Source organism: Seriola aureovittata, chromosome 10 (genome assembly GCF_021018895.1).
Source record: "Seriola aureovittata isolate HTS-2021-v1 ecotype China chromosome 10, ASM2101889v1, whole genome shotgun sequence".
Lineage (NCBI taxonomy): Eukaryota > Metazoa > Chordata > Actinopteri > Carangiformes > Carangidae > Seriola > Seriola aureovittata.
Window position 1 is genome coordinate 16602341 of NC_079373.1, and position 21049 is coordinate 16623389.

The 21049-nt window shown below is 39.7% G+C and overlaps 2 protein-coding genes across 3 annotated transcripts; one reads left to right on the plus strand and one right to left on the minus strand.

Annotated features, from left to right (window-relative positions):
* Positions 1–1795: 1795 nt before the first annotated feature.
* On the plus strand, positions 1796–8653 carry LOC130176432 (kelch domain-containing protein 10-like). Its single transcript, XM_056387525.1, has 10 exons — positions 1796–2653; positions 3431–3523; positions 3836–4057; positions 4599–4753; positions 4905–5053; positions 5158–5242; positions 5322–5388; positions 5496–5543; positions 5645–5784; positions 6262–8653. The coding sequence occupies exons 1-10, from the start codon at positions 2569–2571 to the stop codon at positions 6469–6471; spliced, it is 1254 nt and encodes a 417-aa protein (XP_056243500.1). The 5' UTR covers positions 1796–2568; the 3' UTR covers positions 6472–8653.
* LOC130176430 (uncharacterized) lies at positions 8641–19302 on the minus strand. 2 transcript variants are annotated; one of them, XM_056387524.1, is made up of 20 exons: positions 19173–19302; positions 16484–16639; positions 16283–16389; positions 16067–16181; positions 15321–15437; positions 15169–15230; positions 13720–13872; positions 13396–13587; positions 13184–13283; positions 12941–13082; positions 12619–12802; positions 12220–12319; positions 11427–11560; positions 11300–11331; positions 10701–10813; positions 10418–10563; positions 10232–10326; positions 10074–10152; positions 9859–9967; positions 8641–9249 (listed from the first exon to the last, which is right to left on the minus strand). In XM_056387524.1, the coding sequence occupies exons 1-20, from the start codon at positions 19240–19242 to the stop codon at positions 9176–9178; spliced, it is 2280 nt and encodes a 759-aa protein (XP_056243499.1). In that variant the 5' UTR covers positions 19243–19302; the 3' UTR covers positions 8641–9175. The 2 variants fall into 2 exon arrangements, with proteins under 2 accessions (XP_056243499.1, XP_056243498.1); XM_056387523.1 differs by having other exon boundaries at positions 10677–10813.
* Between the last annotated feature and the right edge of the window lie 1747 nt (positions 19303–21049).

The window sequence follows — 21049 nt, forward strand, 5'->3', positions numbered from 1 at the left end:
GAAGTCTTTTTTAATTTAAGATATGTATATTTTGTTCCGTCTAACAGTTTAACTTTAACTTGATGAGCTTATCATCAGCTAAAATCAACAAACTCAAGTTGTAGTCAGTTTTGCAAGTCAAGATTTAAGAGTGTGTATGGGCAACACATTTTGAATGATTTTTGCATGTGTGGGCGAGCAATCTATGGAAGGTGTGCACTAAAGGCTGATTTCATCAGTATTATTAAAGGCTGTCAAATACGGTACAAAGGTCAGTAAACTGTCTCCAATTACAGATCCATCTGTCCGTGGTCAAAGGTGGAGAGCAACAATAAAAAAGACAGCACCATCCTGGATGCAGCTAATTATACAGAAAAAAGAAGATCATTTTTTCCAATGAGCATTATGGACGAGGAGTTTGATATACAGCAGCCACTTTGAGCTTGCTAAAACTAAGAACAAGCAGGAGATAGTCAGCAAAAGAAACCCCACTGCTTGATTGAATCCACAAGCACAAATCCCACTGAATCTTCATGTCCATGCATCCTTTAAAATTTTCAATTGCAGATTGAAACTCATATTTGCTTTGTATTCACTCAATACTGATGTCTTTGTTAAACTTCCAGACAGTCTGTCCTAAAGCCATGAGCATGCCAGCTATGTAATGCCCTCATGCATGTATATGTTAAACTTGATCTGCGCAATGATTTTCCATATCTCCAGTTTAACACAAAACCTTAACACAGGTCTTTGCTTAGCCTTTAGAGTCTTTTGGTTATCTACTGTAAACTCTTCCTGCATGAACAAACAAAAATACAAAACACTTTTGACGTCATTTGGTGGAGATTGTATCAAGTGCTGATCCCCAGACATCTATGAGTAGATCACTGGAAGGAACAAAAAGTTGACAACTCATTTCCTGTTTAATCTCATTAACACAGCTGTAACTCATTGATCAGGAATTTCTTACTGTTGGTGACACTTCAAGGGCTGGCTTCATTTCCTACTCGCTGTCAGTCTGCTGAGGAAATGTTATGTTAACTGAGTCACCGAGACTGAGACTCTCTCTGCTAACAAATGTGCCACCTGATGTTAAGTGAAGTTGCAATGCAGAAGGACATTTATGAAGGAACATAGTGTACTGTGTAAAACACCAGTGCCTTCAGGTTGAATGACTGGTGCACTGCTATCTCAACAGAAACAGATCAGGAGTGCAACAAAAAGTTTGCCACAAAGAGCTATTTTACTGGAACAACTGCAGAGTCTGGACAGGCATCAAGGGCCTGAAATGTTAAACATTAACATGCATTTACATAGAACACATGCGCTGTGACATGCTTTTAGTGAAGTGAACTGCAGCGAAACAACACTGGTAATCAAAAAAGTTCATTATTATTGTCACTGAGACAACTCTTACAGTTCTTATGTATATTATGTTTATTTTCACAGACGCTATCTGAACAATCCATGTTAGCTTTTCATGTGATGATTGATCTTTCTGTTCTGTTTTGCTACTTCAGCCTATCCCAGTGAGCTCCAAATCAAGATTACCACATGTCAGCAAAGCAGCCCCAGAAGATCTGGGGGAAAGGTTGACTCGGTTGACTTGGTTCAGTTGTCAGGTTGCAAGTCACCATACACTTTGGTGGAGAATGTAGATCTTGACTTACTGCAGCAAGCAAACAAATTACAGTAGCTTACATAAACTCAGGATATCTCTCACTGAAGTTTAACATTACCAGATACAGTTATGCCAATCTATCTGACAGAAAATACACAGAAAATGTATCCAACAATCATAATCAATTAATTGTTTAAGTTTAATTTTTCTACCAAAAATGTGACGTTCATTGGTTTCAGCTCCTCATTTGTGAGAGTTTGTTGCTTTTCTTTGTCCCATGAGTTAATAAATTAAAAATCTTTGGGTTTTAGACGAAACAAATAATTCATGTCCCCTTAAACTCAACGAAATGAATTTCTTACATTTTATAAATCAATTGATCCAATTGATCAATTGATTAAAAAAATAATAGTTTGGGATTTTTTATTAGATGCCAAGTCAGTTTCAAAAATCAAAAGACTACTTTAATCGTGAGTAGAATTTTTGCATCACAGTGGCGGAAATGGGCTTCCATGTGTTAAAAGAGGAAGGGGGCGCGCTGAGACTGCAGTAGTGTAGTGCGGGGTCCAGATTTTGGTGCAACACCAATGGGTACGAGTCTTAGGCAAGGTAAGGAATTGTCTCCCTTTTAACCACACGGAGAATGTAAAGCTTTTATGTACTGCGATATTTGAGCCGATTGTGCATACTGTATGCCAACACTTAAAAACTATAAACATTTCAATGTGGCTCTTGAACGCGACATGCAGGGTCCCTCCTCCTGTGATTGGTCAGTTGAGGGCAGCTGTCTGTGACGTTGCAGGCAGCAGCAGGTGTGGACGGACACACTAGTTTTTTTTCACTTTATTTTGGTCCGTCTGTCGAGCCTGCAGTCTCATGCCACGGCGTTTGGTGAAAGTGAAGCGGGTGCTGGTCCAGGTCTGGGTGTGACTCCCTCTTTGTGTGTGTGTGAGTGCTCTCCTGTTAAGATGTCGTCGGCCCAACATGACGGGACCTTCAGTCAGCTCAATAAGTTTGAGAAACTGTCGTGGAGGCCCTTCATCCGAGACTCAGGTTTGTAAACAGCACCGACCACCCTGCTGCCTCACGCTGTCAGAAAAATCAAACAGCGAACTAAAGGAAGCTAACAGTAGCCATGGCTGATGAAGTCTTTGTTTACACCAGGATGCTAATTTGTCTGCGAGTTAGCGATGCTAGCTGTGGTGCATCACCGCCAAAGCACACAGGCCAACGTTAGCTAAAGCTGCTACGGAAGAGAGCAAAACATTTGTGAGTGAATGAATTCCAACAGTCATCAACAGAGCTATTGTTATTGTCCCTAAAAACGGATTAACATATGAGAGGCAGATAGGAAGATGGTGGGGGACGTGTATTAGCGACCAGGAGGGGCCACTGCAGACAACAGCGCACACACAACGTTAGCTTTACTTCACTGATACAGTTCAGAAAACAGACATTACTTACATGAAATCATGGGTTATAAAACTTAAACTCTGTATGTTTGATGTGTCAAACGGCCTTCAACTCCACAAAATGTTATGGTATGACACCTTTTTGCATAATCATTAACAGTATGCTAAATGAAAAGGTTGAGACTGGACATAAAAGCAGACAATATTAACTCCCGACTAGTGGCAAAAGCCCTTCTTAATGTTCTGGTGATAAACATTTCAACCAAAGACTCACTAAAATGATTCAGTTTCCTTTTGATGCAGAATCATAGTCAAGAGGTCAAATCTTACAGTTTTTTAGTAGAGTGTCAGTACATTAACTGTTCATATTTCAGTCAGCTTGTGTGTGACTCTTTCCCTGCTGTTGACTGACTTACAGGCTCTAAGAAGCGGGCACGGTGGCTTCAGGCTCGACGCATCTTCTCCCCTTCCTGTCCCAACCTGCGGATCCCCAACAGGTTTCTGAGAGAAGGTGCTGAAACTGCATGACCTCCCCCTCCGACCCTTTTTGCCTCACAGATGGAAACGGATGTCAATATAAACTGACTTAGTGATCCTGCTCCTGTAAAATGCATACTGTAGCTGTTGTAAAACTCACCAAGTTTTACGCTCAGTATTTGTAGGTAAAGACAATAAGCCCACATTTGAGGAGGACAAGATGATAGACACTGTGTTGTCTAATATTTAACAGCAAAGATGTAGTTTGGTAAACATCTTCATTTCCTTTTCCCTTTACATCAGGGGCTCAAAAAGTCTGTCTGTCTTTTCCTTGTTCCTCCAACAGGACACTGTGTACCTCCCGCCCGGAGTGGACACCGCTGTGTTGCAGACAGCACCAACCTGTACGTGTTTGGGGGCTACAACCCAGACTTTGAGGAGGCAGGCGGGTCAGAGAATGAAGACTACCCTCTTTTCAGGGAGCTTTGGCGGTTTCATTTTGCCACAGCCACGTGGCAACAAGTCCGCACGGAGGGTTACATGCCTACAGAGCTGGCCTCTATGTCAGGTAAAACCAGCTACCGGTCTTATTTAAAGGAACCCTATGGAGTGTTTGGCCACAGGCTACGGCTTCGAAGCAGTGTTTTTACAAGTGGGTCAATGCTACAGGTGGCTGTAATGCACCAAGAAATGCCGCAATGTGCCACCAAAGGCTGTGAAGAAGGAGCATGCTAGCTAATAAACACAGATGTAAACAATGTAGGTTTCAAACATATAAGAACAATTTGCTCTGTTAATGTTTAATGAGGAAGAAAATTGAATATAAACAGTTTACAATAAAAATCCTCATGACACCTTTAAGGCCATCTGTGTAAACTTATACACTGCAAACAATCAGCGTGTTTTACATGAATTTAAGCAACCAGATTACAGTCAGCCCTCTACAGTAACCTGATTTCTTCAGTGACTCAGGGGCAAATGTAGATTTTCTTAGTTTATTCTGATGAGTGAGAAAATAGAAACACTTGCTTCATGAAACACTTGGGATAGTCTGCAAGATATTAAAACTGTAGTAGAGATTGATTGTGTTGCTTGTCTGTCGCTTCCAGCTGTTTTACATGGCAACAACCTGCTTGTGTTTGGTGGTACTGGGATTCCATTTGGTGAAAACAATGGCAATGATGTCCATGTTTGCAATGTTCAGTACAAGCGATGGAACCTGCTCAACTGCAGAGGGAAAAAGCCCAACAAGATCTACGGGCAGGTGAGAGTGTTTGTCTCTTTATAGCTGGTTGAATGTGCAGCTTAAGTCCTAAAATCTTTTTCTGTGTCATCATTTATTCACTACTTTTTGACTACTGTCTTTAGCTGTGTATTCCATACACAAACATCTATGAGTAATCTCCATTTCCCAGGCGATGGTCATCATAAATGGCTACCTCTATGTGTTTGGAGGGACAACAGGCTACCTTTACAGCACTGACCTGCACAGGCTGGACCTCACCACCAGAGAGTGGGCCCACCTCAAACCCAACAACGCACCGTCAGACCTGCCTGAGGAGAGGTCAGACAACAGAAATCATTTTAACAGTCACACAGTGTTTGACCTGTAGTGACTTCCCAACATGATAATTGAAACGTACTGAAAACGAATGCCTGATTTTACAGGTACAGACATGAACTAGTTCATGATGGACAGAGAATATACATTTTAGGAGGTGGGACTTCCTGGACATCATATTCCCTGGACAAGGTAGCCAGCCACATATTTTACATAAGCACAAAGTGCTACTTCTTCATTTTATCTATTTAATACTATTTGTCTTCATCAGATTCATGCATATAACTTGGAGACAAATTACTGGGAGGAAATAATCACCAAACCCCATGAAAAAATAGGTTTGTGATCCACATTCAGGTCTTTTATTTATTTTATTTTTCCTGAATGAATGATTTGAAAACAACACAATAAATTCACTTTGTTTTATTTGCTATCTTCATGACAGGATATCCTGCTGCCCGCCGTTGTCACAGCTGTGTGCAGGTCAAAGATGGTAAGGAGTATTTCACACAGCAGCTTCATCTGTGTACATGTCTGAAATGTTTTTTTTTTTTTTTTTTTTTAAATCATGTCTCATTCTGTTTTAATCCGCAGAGGTGTTTATATGTGGGGGTTATAATGGAGAGCTGATCCTGTCGGACCTTTGGAAGATCAACCTGCAGACTTTTCAGTGGACCAAGCTGCCTGCCATCATGCCGGAACCAGCCTACTTTCACTGTGCTGCAGTCACTCCTGTCAGTAAAATTTATTTTCACACGTGTCGCATCCATACTGTCGACAGATTTGTCCTCTACACTGAGTGAGAAAAGAAATCTACACAAAGTTAGATGAGAGCTTTATTTCCTGTAGGGCTGCAACTAATGATTCAGATCATTTTCATTATTAATCTCCTGATTATTTTTTCAATTAACTGATTGTTCAGTCTATAAAATGACTCACTATTTCTCAGAGCCCAGGATGACATCTTCATGTCCTGTTTTGTCTGACCAACTGCCCAAAGATAATATATTCAATTCACAATGATTTTAAAACGGATTTGAGCAGCAAATCCTCACATTGATAAAACTGAAAACACAGGACATTTGGGGTTTTTGCTGAAAGATTACTTAAGATTATCAAAATAGTTGCTGATTAATTTTATGTCAATTGACTTAGCGAATAATGGCCTAATTGTTGCAGCTCTAATGTCCTGTACTGGTCCTCTGCTTCAGGCTGGCTGTATGTACGTCCACGGCGGCGTTGTCAACATGTCCGGGAACCGGAGGACTGGCTCTTTGTACAAAGTGTGGTTGGTGGTGCCTAGCTTGCTGGAACTGACCTGGGAAAAACTGCTGAAAACTTTCCCTCACTTAGCCCAGCTGTCCACCCTTCAGCTGCTCAGCCTGGGACTGACACACACACTAATTCAGCGGCTCAAATAGAGGGAGCGCAGAGACTGTAGGAGGCGGTATGTGATGGAGCAGCACTGGCTGTAATATTGCAGTTAACTAGGCAAAAAAGTTCCTGAAACAAATTCTGATGTCAGATGGTTATGAAAATACTTTGAATGCCTTTTAACTCCAGTCTTATGTAAATGTGTGTGCTTTTTTTTTTTTTTTTTTTTTTTTTTTTTAAATACGAAGTGCAATGTTTTAACTTTCTCTGTATGTGAACGTGTCAGATTGGACTTTGCACGTACCCGTCATAAGCCATGCATCAGTGTGGAAACCAGAATCACTGTATGCTGATTTCCACTTCCTTGTTGCTCAGGGGTATCTTGTGCAATACTCCGTTTTTTGTTTTATTTATTAATTTTTTTTACCACACATCGCTGTCACTCAAACTTGTGGAGCATGAGCAAGAATTGTTAAATCTTCCAAAGACCATTTCTTGAAAGGCAAAATGAATGTCGCTTCTGCTCGAGTAATTTCAGCTTCTGTTTAGAGGTGCGCCTGTTTCACTGTTGAAGTGAAGATGTGTTGCTGCCAGTCAGCTGCTGCTACGGCCACTGTGACATAGGTAAGGTTTAGAGATGACTGCAGTTTCAAACTGGAGAAATTTGTGACCAGTTTTCATCCTTATAGACGCTTACATTTCTATTCATCTAGAAATATGTTAAATTCTCTGAAAAGTGGCTCACTGCTCATCATGCATGTTATAACTGTGATACCTCTCATCAGTCTAACTAGGTCAATTATTTAAGCAATCATGTTTTAGCCTCAAGGACTTCCTGATTGTATGCTAATATCGAGCTGTAATTAAATTGAAAAAAAAGTTTCCCTCACTGGTCACATTAGGCCTTATGATCAGATGAAAACCCAAAGGCCTCTTTAAAATCATCTGTGACATTGCATCACTGTGAATCTTGTGCCTCTTCTATTTTTCTTTTTGGAAAAATGAAGCTGAGTACTTTAGAAATGAATTTACACACCTGTAGCTCCACAGCAATTCTCAAGCCTTTTTATTTCTTCATTTGGTGCCTTCTGAATGACCAAAATATCACACACAGTTAAAAAAAAAAATGTTTTAAAGACTTTTATCTCTTCATTACTGTCTGAACTGTGTACATGCAGGCCTTTTTTCTCCATGTGATTTAGCTGGTGCTCTCCAAGTGAGTCTTTTGTTGCTGAACTTTTTCTGCTCATGATTATTCAGGAGATACCACTGCCACTAAAGATTTTTCATCTACTTAAATCCACTGACATTTTTACCTATTTATTTTTCTCACCATGCTGCTGTTTTATTTAATTTATATTTTTACACACAATTTTGAATTGTAGCAGATCATGTAGCTATATTTCCTTTTTACCTGATTTCACTGTCCTGTCAATGTCTGTGCTTCAACTCCATTTTAACCTCTAGTTGTTTTTTTTTTTTAAACTTTTGGTCTTGTTTCTCGAGAGAACATTGTGCTGTAACAAGGTATGAGTTGTATGTGAGGAGCATGTCAGGCGTACTCAGGATGTAAAATACTGTGATATGGCTCCGCAAACATTAACTATCGTTAAAATGTCAGCAGGCTCAGTCATTTCTGTGAAATCAGATTTAGGTACGCCCTGCATGACTTTGATGAAAACCAAACTTTTGCTGTTACTGTGGACTGTAATTCTTGAATACTGTAGTAACACTTCCAGCTGCTTGCCTTTCTTTCATCTGTTTGGTTAATCTCTATCTTCAATTTTAATATTGAGTTGAGTATCTCGGCAGCATTTTATTTCACACATTCACTGTAGCTGTGTTGGTACAATATCAAGCTAAACTCATCTGAAAGTTATTGTATTATAATTCCCTTGTTCACATTCAAAATCCCACTTCAGTCACTTTTTTCTGAGTTTGACATGTTATGGCCTTATTTGTGTCTTATTGTGAAGCCAGGGTCCGCTTCATGACATGCTCAGACCATATCGCTTAAGATTGAGATGTTTATATTTGCATCATTTTTGATGTTAATGAGAGTTGAATGATCTCTTTTGCATGTCAGTATGCTGTGCATGTCACTTTACACAAACTCCTTGGAGAAAAGGTGAATATGTCCTCAAAGACAATTACGGCTATAATGTACATCATGTTTTGTAATTCCTGTCTGTACAAACAATAAAAACACGGGCAGCCGGTTTTTCAGAATGTTGTATTGCGAGATATTATTGCTCTTGCAATGCATAGCCAGCCATGCCACTTTTTCAACTATTAAAAAAAAAACCCCACAATTAACTCTAATAGACATGTACCAGTTTTACATTGGAGTTAAAAAGTGTACAAATGTATCACAACAGTACCTTCGACAAAATACCATTATTGCAGTGTCTTTATATCATAATATCCATTTGTATTATAAAAATACTGCTTCTCTCTCAGTCCCCACAGTTTAGAGCATAAGTAGTCACGTATGTTAGCTTACCTACTGAACTGTTTTCAGTTTTAGGAGTAATATGCAGTCAAAAAGTACCTACCTGAGATTAAAATGTTCAGTTTCATCAGTTGTGTAATTCAGGATACAACATACAAAACAAATAAATAAAATAAAAGTCCTACATGATCATTCAGTCATAATCCATTCAGGATATAATATCACCAAGCGGGAGTGGTATTGAATTTGCACGTTCAGTTTCTTCCAGGCTTAGAAATTGGAAAATCGCTGATCCACATTCAACAGCCTGCTGGAGATGGAGCGAAGTAATACAGAGCCAGCAGGATAAGGTAAACAACCACCAGAGCCGTACCTGAGAAAAAAGAAGACGGGAAATAAAAATGGATGGAAGGTTTACATGCCACGCCCTATCGTTGCAAGGTGTCACTCGATAAGCATGTTTCACTTCTTAAACATAACATTATCCTAGGAATACTGAAAGAGAATGTATTTAGAGATGTTTCTTGTTTTTAATGCAGCCATTGCAGAGATTTGAAACGATCTTGGGATATGACATCAAATTTTAGTCAGTGGTAATAATTTATAATCATAATGAAATTCAGATGCACACAGGGACTGTTGGTTTGTGACAACTTCCCCTGAGGCAAGTTTGGCCGATCTACTGAGATATTCAGATAACTTTGCTGAATAAACCTCTGAACATCCTCAGGATCAGTGACTGATATATAAAAAAAGAACAGTGTTCTTGACTGAATCAACTTTAGAGACAACGAATCAAACCAAATGTTTACAATTGGTTTTCAAAACGTAAAGGGGATGAAATGCAACGTCGGGATAAATCTAAAAACTTTTGCTGAATGCCATTTTATTTACATGCACATGGGAATTGTTGGCGTTCCAACAAATCCAAATTTCAATTTCCAAGAATGTCTAATTAAACTGTAAAAGTTTTAAAACTCACCCTGAAAATAATCAGACTTGCCGTCCATGAAGATGTAGTTGACCACAATCACACTGAAAATGCTGGCCCACAGGTGCAAGTCACTAAATAGCAGCACAAATCCCACATCCTACACAAAGCAGAGGTGGTCTTCAATCACAGGAAACTATAAAACAGCAAACATTTGATATTTCTATGAATGAATCAATGATGAAAATGAGAGAAGGATGACTTACATAGAAAGCATTAAATAAGACCAGTATTGGAATCTGTAGCATGCAGACCTGCACAGCAATACAGCCCCCCACCTCCAAGCTGAAAAGAAAGAATCATTTAGATGCAGATATCACTTTTTAACCTGTCCTGGTACTTTCTTTAATAAGACGTGATTAACCTGAGACTGATGTTGTTTTGGAGTGCAAACTGGATCCCATTAACAATCTCTGGGATCTCAGGAACCATAGCAAGAACTGTCACCCCAATGAAATACTGGAGAAACAAAGAGAAATATTAGCACCAACAGAGGAAAACGACCAAATAAAAAGTGCCTGAGCAGCTCAGATGCATGGTTCTCCCTGACCTGAGAGACGCTGGGTTGGTTTAGTATGGGCTGGATGTGCTCAGTGACAAGATCAGCACAGGCGGATGTGAGCACAGTGGCCATGATGAGGATGACCAGAGACCTCCACCGTGACCAGTGGACCACTGCACCATGGTGGCCAGTCACTGTGTGAACATACACAAAGAGATAATGGTGTGGTAAGTTACCATTCGATGGATGAACCCTCACTGTATTGTAGAGTAATTATGCAAGGTGCAATTTTGTGTTAGCTCTTAACTGTGACCACCAGAATGATTCATACCCTGTCCTTCTTCAACATGGATGTTGTAAATGTGGGAGTGTGTCTTCAGTGTGAATATCAGACCAATGATGTAGGCAACTGGCAGGAGGGTGGACACTGTGTACACCAACGGCCTGACGACAAGAACACACACAGTAAATGTGAAGGACGAAATATATGGAAGGTATTACAGCTGACTGAATTCATTAGAAACTCAAAGGACCATATGATGATTTAACATGTTTTAGCCGTTTTTTTTTAACATATATTTATACCTTTATTTTGAAACTTGCTTGAGGAAAGTCTTCCTTCACAAGTTGCATTTCTTGCACATATAAAATACAGGCAGTTTTTTTTTGTTTCCATCAATAGATTGCATTATCTCAAGCATGTTTCAAGGTTCTGCAAGTGATTTTCATACTGTACTGACTGAAACAGCTCGCTGGAAGGGCTGCATCAATATACAAGCGTATGATATGCAAAGTTAAATAGGAGTGATGGTGGTAGTCATAGTAATTTGCAATTTGTAGTCAAAGGGCAAAAAAATGCAAGACCAATGGTCAGTTAATTCCTCTTGATGACTATCGGTATATAAAAAAAAAAAAAAAAAGATTTCTTACTCGACATGGCTGTGGAAGAGTGTGCCATTGTTCTGTTGAATAAAAATAATAAAAAATACATTATACATAGCACAGTGCCTTTAAGTCAGTGCATGTTAGGATGTGTTTCCTGGCTACTGATGCTGACCAGATCGTAGTGGCAGTTGTGGCAGACAAACGGTCCGCTGCTGTTGCTCGTGCTGTTTCCTCCAGTGGAGTTGGTGCAGGCCTCACACACCAGGTTCCCATAGGCCTTGGAGAACAACGTTGGGGCAAATACACCTGCCATTTACAGTTAAGAGGAGGTTTCAATTGAAGACATTTTGGTAATGCTTTAATATGGCAGTTGATTTCACCCTTGGCACACACAAATAGACCTGTACAGCTGGTTCTGTCACTGCCATCATCGCCTGAGCAACCATCGAGAAATTTCATGTCAGATTTGATCTATGCATTAAAAAAATGCATTAAATTCATTTACAAATTCAGCAACGTTTTAAAGTCACTAATTATTTTCATTTGATTATTTAATATCCACTAGAGAGCAGTGTGGCTCAATTGTGTAAATCTTTTAGAATGTATGTTTGCTAAAATGTGGTGCAGCTACTTGTATGGAGGTCTAAACTGCTGACCCTGCTAGTTTCCTTTCCTGATGTGATACAAGCAGGCAGTGTGGAGCATGTCTGAGAATGACCGCACAGCTTCTCCTGATGGAAAAACTGCAGCAAACTAAAAGTGAGTAAGTGAGTTTGCTAGTGAGTTAGGAGCCAGTTTCATGAGGTGGTTGGCATCAAAAAGTACAGCTAAAAAGGAGAAAATTGTTTACTACTGCCCCCTGTGAAAGGTTCTGTGCCGTAGCTCTTGTCATTATCACCACCTGTGCCTGACACTTCCAAAAATGTGCAACAAGGTGATAGGATATTGTTTTTTTGGAGACTTACCTCCTACAGAGATGAAAAGCAAAGCAGAGCTCACTCCTGTAGAGCGACTGTTGAATCTTTGCTCACTGTGTCTCAGCCCGCCGATTATCATGCAGATGCCCTGAGAGAGGGACAAAGCAAAGAGCCTCATTCATACATGTCGGATTGGTGTTGTGTGTGTGAGCATTTTTTTATTTTTTTTTTTAATACATTATTGTGGCATTAACACTGATTCAGTGAACAGCTCATCGAGGCTGCATGTTGAAAGGACGCCTTTAAGGATGTGGACTGACATGCAAATTCACTTCAAGTTTCAGTCATATGGTTGAGGCAAGGAAAATGTACTGAGAAAAGAGGTTTTTTATTTTAAGTTAAGGACTTTAAAAATGTAAAATGTGAGTTAAATGCAGGTTGGCTCACAGGAATGAAGAGGATGCATCCGAGCAGCGTGCCAGTCAGCGCTGCTTTAACAACCTCCTGCAGACAAGGGTTGGCTGCATGGTGACCTCTGATCAAGGCTGTGATGTAGAAGGTCAATTCTGTGATGGAGCCGAAGGTAGCGTTCACCACTGCCCCCACAGCAAAGTTACTCTGGGCTGAGATACTGCAAATGCAAAAATCAACAATTAACATCAGAAGCACTTGCTACAAAATTATGTTAAAACTCTGTTAAACATGTTTGTTACACGAGATGCATAGTGTCACTTCACAGGTGTGTTTCAAGGTAATGAAAACAGCTTACCTGGCAATGCCCATACCAATGTAATAAGACAGAGGTATGATGGAGCCTGTTGCTATGGCGAACTTGACATCAGAGCTGGCATAGTGATTTTCTCTGTCAATATATCCAATTACTATGGCAACTATTACTAGAGGGAGGAGGTCTGAGATGGGGGTCAAAGATGATAACAGGTGTTCATGTCGCGCACACACACACACACACACACACACACACACACGCCTCACATATAATGGTAAAGGATACTAACAGCGAACACATTGATCCCATCAACGGTGTACTTGTAGTAGTACCAGTTTACAGCATGGTAGCAGCACAGTAGCGCTCTGGTCTCATAGCCTTGATGCTACAGATCAAGTAAAAAAATAAAGAAACTAGTGCATGAGCATAAAACCAACGCTGATTAATCTCTCCATGTTTATGTGCTGTGACCGATAAATATTAATTCCCTCCCTTGCCTTCCTCTGTGAGCAGGAGGAAACAGAAACATCCTCAGGAGGCAAGAGAAGAATGACGGCCATGGTCCGTGCGTTCATCTTGGAAACAGGGATGGTGAAGACCAGGATCCAGGAGAAGAAGCAGGCCAGGGAATGAATGACCACCAGAGGAGGGTATCCCAGCAGCAGCCACATGTAGGTGGAGAAACGATGCTACACAACCAGAAGGACACACGAGGTAATGATATCCTACACTTTATTTCCATGTCAGCTTATCATGTGCAGAATGGTGCTCATCTATGTTGTATCTGTATACTTTATATTTCTTTAAGTGTGGAAGGTTACCCAGAAGGGAGTGTGCGCAGGTCGTCTTGGCAACTCTTCGATTGGCACCTCTGTGGGTGAAGGCAGCAGAACTGGTGAGTTATCCTCCACCCCATCTATGTTGCACTCACAGTCTGGTGCATGCTCACAACATCTCCTCAATGTGTTTCCGATCTGAAGAAACACAATCAGAGGAATGTGTGATTTTCACTGCACTGATTTGCGAAAGAACGAAAGAAAACAACTGGCTGATATCACACATGTAACAAATAATACCAGCAGGTTAGAATGTGAGCAATATGAGGACATCAGGGTAATTTGGTTCCACAGGATGACATAATTGTGCGTATCAATGTAATGTATCAATATATCAATTAATGTTGGGGAGTGAGAGCATAGTAACTTTTCAGTTCAGTAACATTTGCAGATAAGGAAATGGCACTACTGATGTATCTATGACACCTCCTGATTTTTATAAGAAATCAATAAACTGTGACAGTATAACAGGATTGCTGGCACAGCTTATAGCGGCAAAAATTTGTCAATGACACAATAGGTCTATCAATATAATATCAATTAGCAATTATTTGGATAGTTGTTGAATCTATGTATTGTGTTGCAGAGACATCTACTGAAATTGGCATTCTGCCCAGCTAGCTGTCTTGTAATACCACTTTGTACCTCAAGAGTCACTAGCGAGTCACTGTAGCATCCAGTCAGTTCAGTTACAGCCCCTTGTTGTAACTGCAAGTACGCCACAACCTGCTTTGCAGCCATCCTCTCTCTGCAGCATCTCTCCACTCTTTCCTAAAGCTCAGCTGATGATGCTGCTCTAGCTGCACTATCTCTCCTTCGTCTCTTGTCATCACGACCCTCTTCTATCACTATTATCTTCTCTGTCTCTCTGACCGAGCAGACTGGGTGAAAGGTCGTCATTGTCAGTCTAATGATAACCAAAAAAAACAATCTACCAGTTAGATAATCAGATTGCAAGGTGAAACTGTTTCGAAAATATTATTCCCCAATCCATGCAGGTTTGGCAACATGTCAACAACTATTCTACATTCTTTATTGGCTTAAAGGAGAAATGTTTCCTAACACCAAACACCTACTCACAGCTGAAATGTGTGTAGGTTACTGTTACTGAAAATGTAAGTAGGTGTGTTTGTGTTTGTGTTCACTGAGCAGAGGAATTTTGATGGATATCTGTTCAAAGAGTCAGCTGCATTTAAATGTTTTGCAATAACAAGTTGCTGCAAATGGCGGGTAGTGTTGCAGACTTGTGGTGTTATTCAGAAATAACTATAAATAAATATAAATAAGACTTCTGCTTTCACGACCACAGGTTGGGGTGGTGAGGAAACGACAGGTTTTTACTGTCCATCTACCTAATTTCAGTTTGTCAAAAAAGGAAAAGAATCAACAGGAGCAACGTCCCAAGCGTTTACTAAACCCAGATCCAAACAGTACCTCGTGGATTGACTTGCCGAATGGCCAGAGGAAGTAGCAAGACAACTTCCAGCAAAGCTTGCCTGAAGACAGAGACGAAGACAAGAATAAGGGGAAAGGCTGATGATCAGTAATGAGCACAATCATTATTCTTTGTTGATTAGCTCACCTACCGTACGGTACACCAGTGATAGTGATGAACATAAGTATGCTGACCAGGAAATACACCAGGGACACCCACCAGCCAAAGAGAAACACATATGCTATATTTCCACATGTGATGAGATGACCTGACATCAGGAAGACAAACAGACAAAAACCATTAGTTGTAGGTTCTCCAGCAAACACATTAAAAATTTTTTCTCCATGTGAATTATTTACAGTATACAGGATACTTTATGGTTTTTTACTCATTATTTTTTGCATTTTCCCCCTTTTTTTTCTCTCAGTAATATTACAATTGTACTTGTCAAGTTAATTGCTGAGATCTGGGAAAACAGTGACATCTCTAAAAACAAGTCAAATGGGGAGATCAGACAGATTTTATGCAAATAGCCAAACTCAACTACAGCACAGACCAGAGACTGGCCCAGAACTGGACAGTCTGTGCTTGCCTCAATGCTCCACAGGGGCACAAGGGGATGAGTAAGTGATTTAGAAACTTATTTGGAATGTACACAGTAAAATGATTTGCCGAGCTAGCTGATTTGATCAGTTTTACTGATTAACAAGAAATTATTTGTTACATTTCTGAACCCCTCGTGTTTTTGTCCTCAGATCTCAGTGATTACATTGGTGAGCCTAATGTTACCATAATAAATTCAAACAATGACCATGAAAAATAAGGTCCAAGTTGTACTGAATCGGAATTATCTGTCAACACAAAGCTTATACACCACAAAAGGACAATAACCTGTACCTGGACCTGAATGTGGCTTAATGACATTCAGTTCAGAGTAGAGCTCTTTCACAACCTCTGACCTGTCTTCAAACGGACGCTCTGTCACATGGCTCTTCCATTTTCTGAAACCAAACTAACACACACAGACACACACGCACATCAAATATTGAGTTTACCGGCTCTGCTAAACTCCAATCATTTTTATTTGTGGCAGAAAACCTTCGGGCTTCTCACCCTGTAGTTGTTGACCACTTTGTTGGCTTCCACTTCGTTCTCTGCTCTGATGGTTCTCTTGCTTTGAATCTCCTCCCAGCTGTCATCACAAGCATTATGGCTCAAACCTAAAATGACAAGCAACCAGATGACAAATAAACGTCTGTAAACTACCAACATTGCTGTTGAAAAAAACGAAATAAGTTGGCACCCAGTACTCACACGTGTGTGTAGGTATACACTTTGTTGTGCAAAGTGTGGGAGACATGGATTGATGTGTTGGCGGAGTGCATGTGTCTGCTGAATTAAGTCGTTCACCTCGGTCAAGGATCGGTTCATGATTGTAATCTGCCTGAGGATCATGCTCCCATGAAGGATCTGCATCGCCAAAAAAGAAACAAATTACTCTAAAGAGAACTAAAAGATGTTTCAGATACTCACAAAGTTAGTAGTCGAAATATTGGTCAACATGATGATAGAATTAACAATAATACATACAGCTACCGTGTACCATTTGTCCATGATCCAGTCACATTTCATTATTTGTAGTAAATCAAGTGGCATAGCATGATATTATGTTTACTCATTAGGTCATAATTTAGATTAATTTATTGTTTTGGTATAGCACTGACTGCATTATAACTTTTAGGTGTCTATTAACTTATTAATTCGGTGCTGAAACCTGTGATTTGTTTTAGACTCAGTCATGCAGTCAACAGTTTTTTCTACATGATAGTTGTATTTGCCCAAATTAAGCAGTTTTCATTTAAACATTGCTGCTTTTCTGCTATCAAACAAGTCTTTGTCTTGGGCACAAAGTCCTCGTGCTCTGACTTATTGCTGCTCTGTGTCAGTTACACACTGTATCTGCACTGCAGTGCATTCCTTACAGTGCAGAGTCAGAGGGGATGAGTCAAATTACTGGCTCTCTCAACATTCACTGTACAGCCCAGAACCCCTCCTCTGTCAATAGTGGCACAGCTGGTAGTTCAGATGTCTTGGAATCACACTGGAAAAAAACCCATCTCACACACACACACACACACACACACACACACACACACACACACACACACACACAAACACACACACACACACACACACACACACACACACACACACACACACACACACTGATTCAAAAATCATTACCCACCCCAACCCCCAACCTCTAAGACTTCAGCAAACAGAGACATCACACGCACCACACCCACAAAAAGCACATGACACTGGCCATCCTCTCAATCAATTCTTCACATTACTTTACACGTTTTTGTCCAGCCTTAAATGCATTACCCCTCTGACTGAACAGCCTTTATGTCCACATGTATGTCAAGAATCAATGCATTTGGATTGTGAGTCTTTCTCTAGATGTATACATGTGTCAATGTCTTGAAGCCTGTACAGTATGCTGAAAAAACAAACTTCCTCCTCTATCTGTGAACTGAGTACCAACTCTGACAGCCTGACCACAGCTGCATTTGTTCTGCAGGGAAATCGGAGGCGTAATTAAGAGTAAAAATCGTATCAGATCATTCATTCTTCTTTTCATTTCTAGGGTTTGCCTCTTCCAAGATACGGCCTTGATTAATGAACAAATTTTTACAGATCACTGGCATCATGAGGCAAGCAAGCACAATAATCAAGACTTCCCCCTTTTATATCAGTTCAGAGTAGTCAACATACTTTTAGGTAGAAGTAGTCTTGCTTTGTTTCCTCTTTCTGTTTCTGTACTTGCTTACTGAAATGTACACAAATAGAAAACGTGCCACTGAGTGATAGTGATTGTGTATTGACAGAGGGGGTTTGGCAGCATTGTCTTGATTCACGACTCATAGCGTTGTTCTTCGATGTGGAGCAGGAAGACCTTAAAGCTAATAATGAATGTGAAATCTTACGACAGGAAAGAAAAGTCAAGTTTCTGACAGTTAATAACTTCCTCTCAGTGTAACCACTAGATAGCTGGTTTCATCAGTAGCATTTGAAGACATGAAAGATAGCCCTTTTGTTCCTTTGTTTATTATTACTTAAAAATGCATACATACATAAAAATAGATGAATAACTAAGTCAATTCCTCAATTCATTTAGACTCTTCCAGGTTTAGCAGTTTTTGAAACTTTAGATATGTTTACACAAAGTGAAGAAGAAAGTCTGGAGGACTAAAACAATTGTTACCTTAATCAATTAGTTAATCAAACTAATCTGATAATCAATTATGCTATCCTTTATGCTACTTATCAAGAAAGAATGTCAAAAATTCCCAAATATAATTTGCTGTTGTCTCTGTTATACTACTGTAAATCGAATTTATTTGGGGTTTTGGGACTGTTGTTTAGAAAAAAAACAAAAAATTTCAAGCCATCACCTTTGACTCTGGGAAGCTGTGATGGATTATACACTATTTTCTGGTTTGTTATATCATAATAGCCAGTAACCAGTAATAACCAGTTGCAACTCTAGTTTGGACAGCTACAGGATGTCCATCTCACAACAGCAAACACTACAATTAGGCAACTTGACTTCAAGACTGGTAAAAAACAATCACAACATATATATATATATATATATATATATATATATATATATGTGTGTCCAATGTCACATGACACTTTTACTTTTATAACCTTGACATTTCGGCACAGACTGAGGCAGAATTGGCATATGCACATGCACACACTGTGAGAACCACCTCGTTAATCAATACGACGTGACTGTGCGATATGCAACAGCTCTGTCAATACCGAGCCGACCGTATTTACCCTTTTAATTCGCGTAATAACATCACGGCAAATGACGCCTACTGTAAACAACACTTGAAATGGAGAATGCGTTTACTGTGCTGTTAAAGACACAGTCGGCTTTATTACAAAAAAAAAGTTTTTTCATCAAACACGAGCTTCTGCCGCTCACCTTGCGTGTGCTCAGGCGGCCTCCTCCTCCGGCTGCTCGTGCTGGAGCTCTGTGTGGATGATAGAGACATGTCCGCCCGTCGCCTCGCCGTTAAGACTTATAACAGTTTAGTCCAATGACTGTCTGACCCGCTCCTCTCGTCAGCGAACGGACGCCGCGGACGCACTGATTCACGGAGGATTTGGCGGCTTGGGATTGTGGGAAATGTAGGCCACCGTGGTTGAGCAGCTGAAAGGGAAAACCGAATGTAAACCATGTAAAACTACTCTAATGTGTAACAAAAGCCTGCAGTGGTGGAAGTAGTAGGCCTATTCAGTTCCTTTACTGCAGTAAAAGTACTAAAACTAATATGGAAAAATACTCAGTTCTAAGTAACGTCCTGCATTTAAAATGTTCTTAAATAGCAACAAAATATATTATCAAAAGTAAAAGACATCGTTATTGTTATATTGTCTGACTATTACAAGACATCCTTTTATTTTAAATTAATTTTATCTCATTCAGAGACCTGAATGTACATAAAATACAAAAATACAGCCTATATAAAATAATATATAATTGTATATAACCTATGTAAAATCCAAATAATCTATGCAGCTCCTCTCAAATATATGTAAAGTAAAAACTACATATCTCTCTGAAATGTAATAGTAAGGGGCAAGGAAATCATCCTTTCACCCATATAGGCTATTGTCAGTGTCAAACAAACACAACTGTCAGGTGTCACCCTTGATCAGGGTATCAAGACTTGAAATGAAGGTGACAATTTCTGCAGCTGGTCTGCTGTTAATAAATTAAAAATCTAGCCCTTATTTAGCAGGTGTCAATAGCAGTCCATCTGTAATGTATCCATGGCGCTTGTGGCAGAGACAAAGGAAATAGCTCCACGACATGGTCAAACACAAGTATTGCATGGATTTTTTTTTTTTTTTTTTTTTAAATCTCTAGCTTTACAGTTAAACTTACCTGACAATTGTTGGCAGTTTGTTTTGTGAGCAAAAGGAATTATTGTGCAGTTACGTGTACACTCAGGAGCTTTGCTGCATGGTCATACCAGATCATGTACAGCCTTACATGGTCTGATATGACCAGCTGCTTATGCTGGATAATGTTAGCATACTTCAATTTGATATTTATGTGTAACAAACATTAGTTTGCTGACTTGAGTTTTCAATACTTGGCTACTGTTATGCTACATGTCATAGACAGTTACTTCACTGGTCTCATCACAAAAGTAAAATGAGAATTAAATAAACCGTTCCGCAACAGGTGTCACGTTTTTGTTTCCTCCTTGTAGTCATGTTCCACTTGCCCTCAGGCAGTTTGTTTCATGATGATGTCTTTAAAGCAACCGAAACCAGAGAGTCTTTCAAATTCAAGGGAAATTCCATATAATTCTGTAATTTCTACTTGGAGCCTAAAAGGTACCTGTTTAGAAAGGTTATATACTCTTTAAGTAGGGCTATAGAGATTTAATTTATTGTTCTTTACAAGGGTTAGAGTTACGCCCAGTAATCTCCCCTTTTACAGTGCAAATCTATCTGCTACTGCAACCACCAGTCTATTTCGGCAGGTAAAATGAAGTTCAGTTTGGCATAGTATGTCAAAACTATTATGTCAAAACAGATTCTGAGGATATAGATGTCCCAAGTGTTCTTTCTTGTCCTCCGTCTCAGTGTCATCTAAACCTTTGACTCTTAAGTTATAGCTGTAAGACAAATTGCTACCTAAACCAAATCAAGTCATTGTGCATTTGCAAAAAAAAAAAAAAAAAAAACACACAAATAAATGTGACAAATACAGCTTCAGGCCGCAAAGACCTTTGAAAAGGTTTTTGTGACCCAAATGTTGGACTTGCAAATATATATTTTAATGTC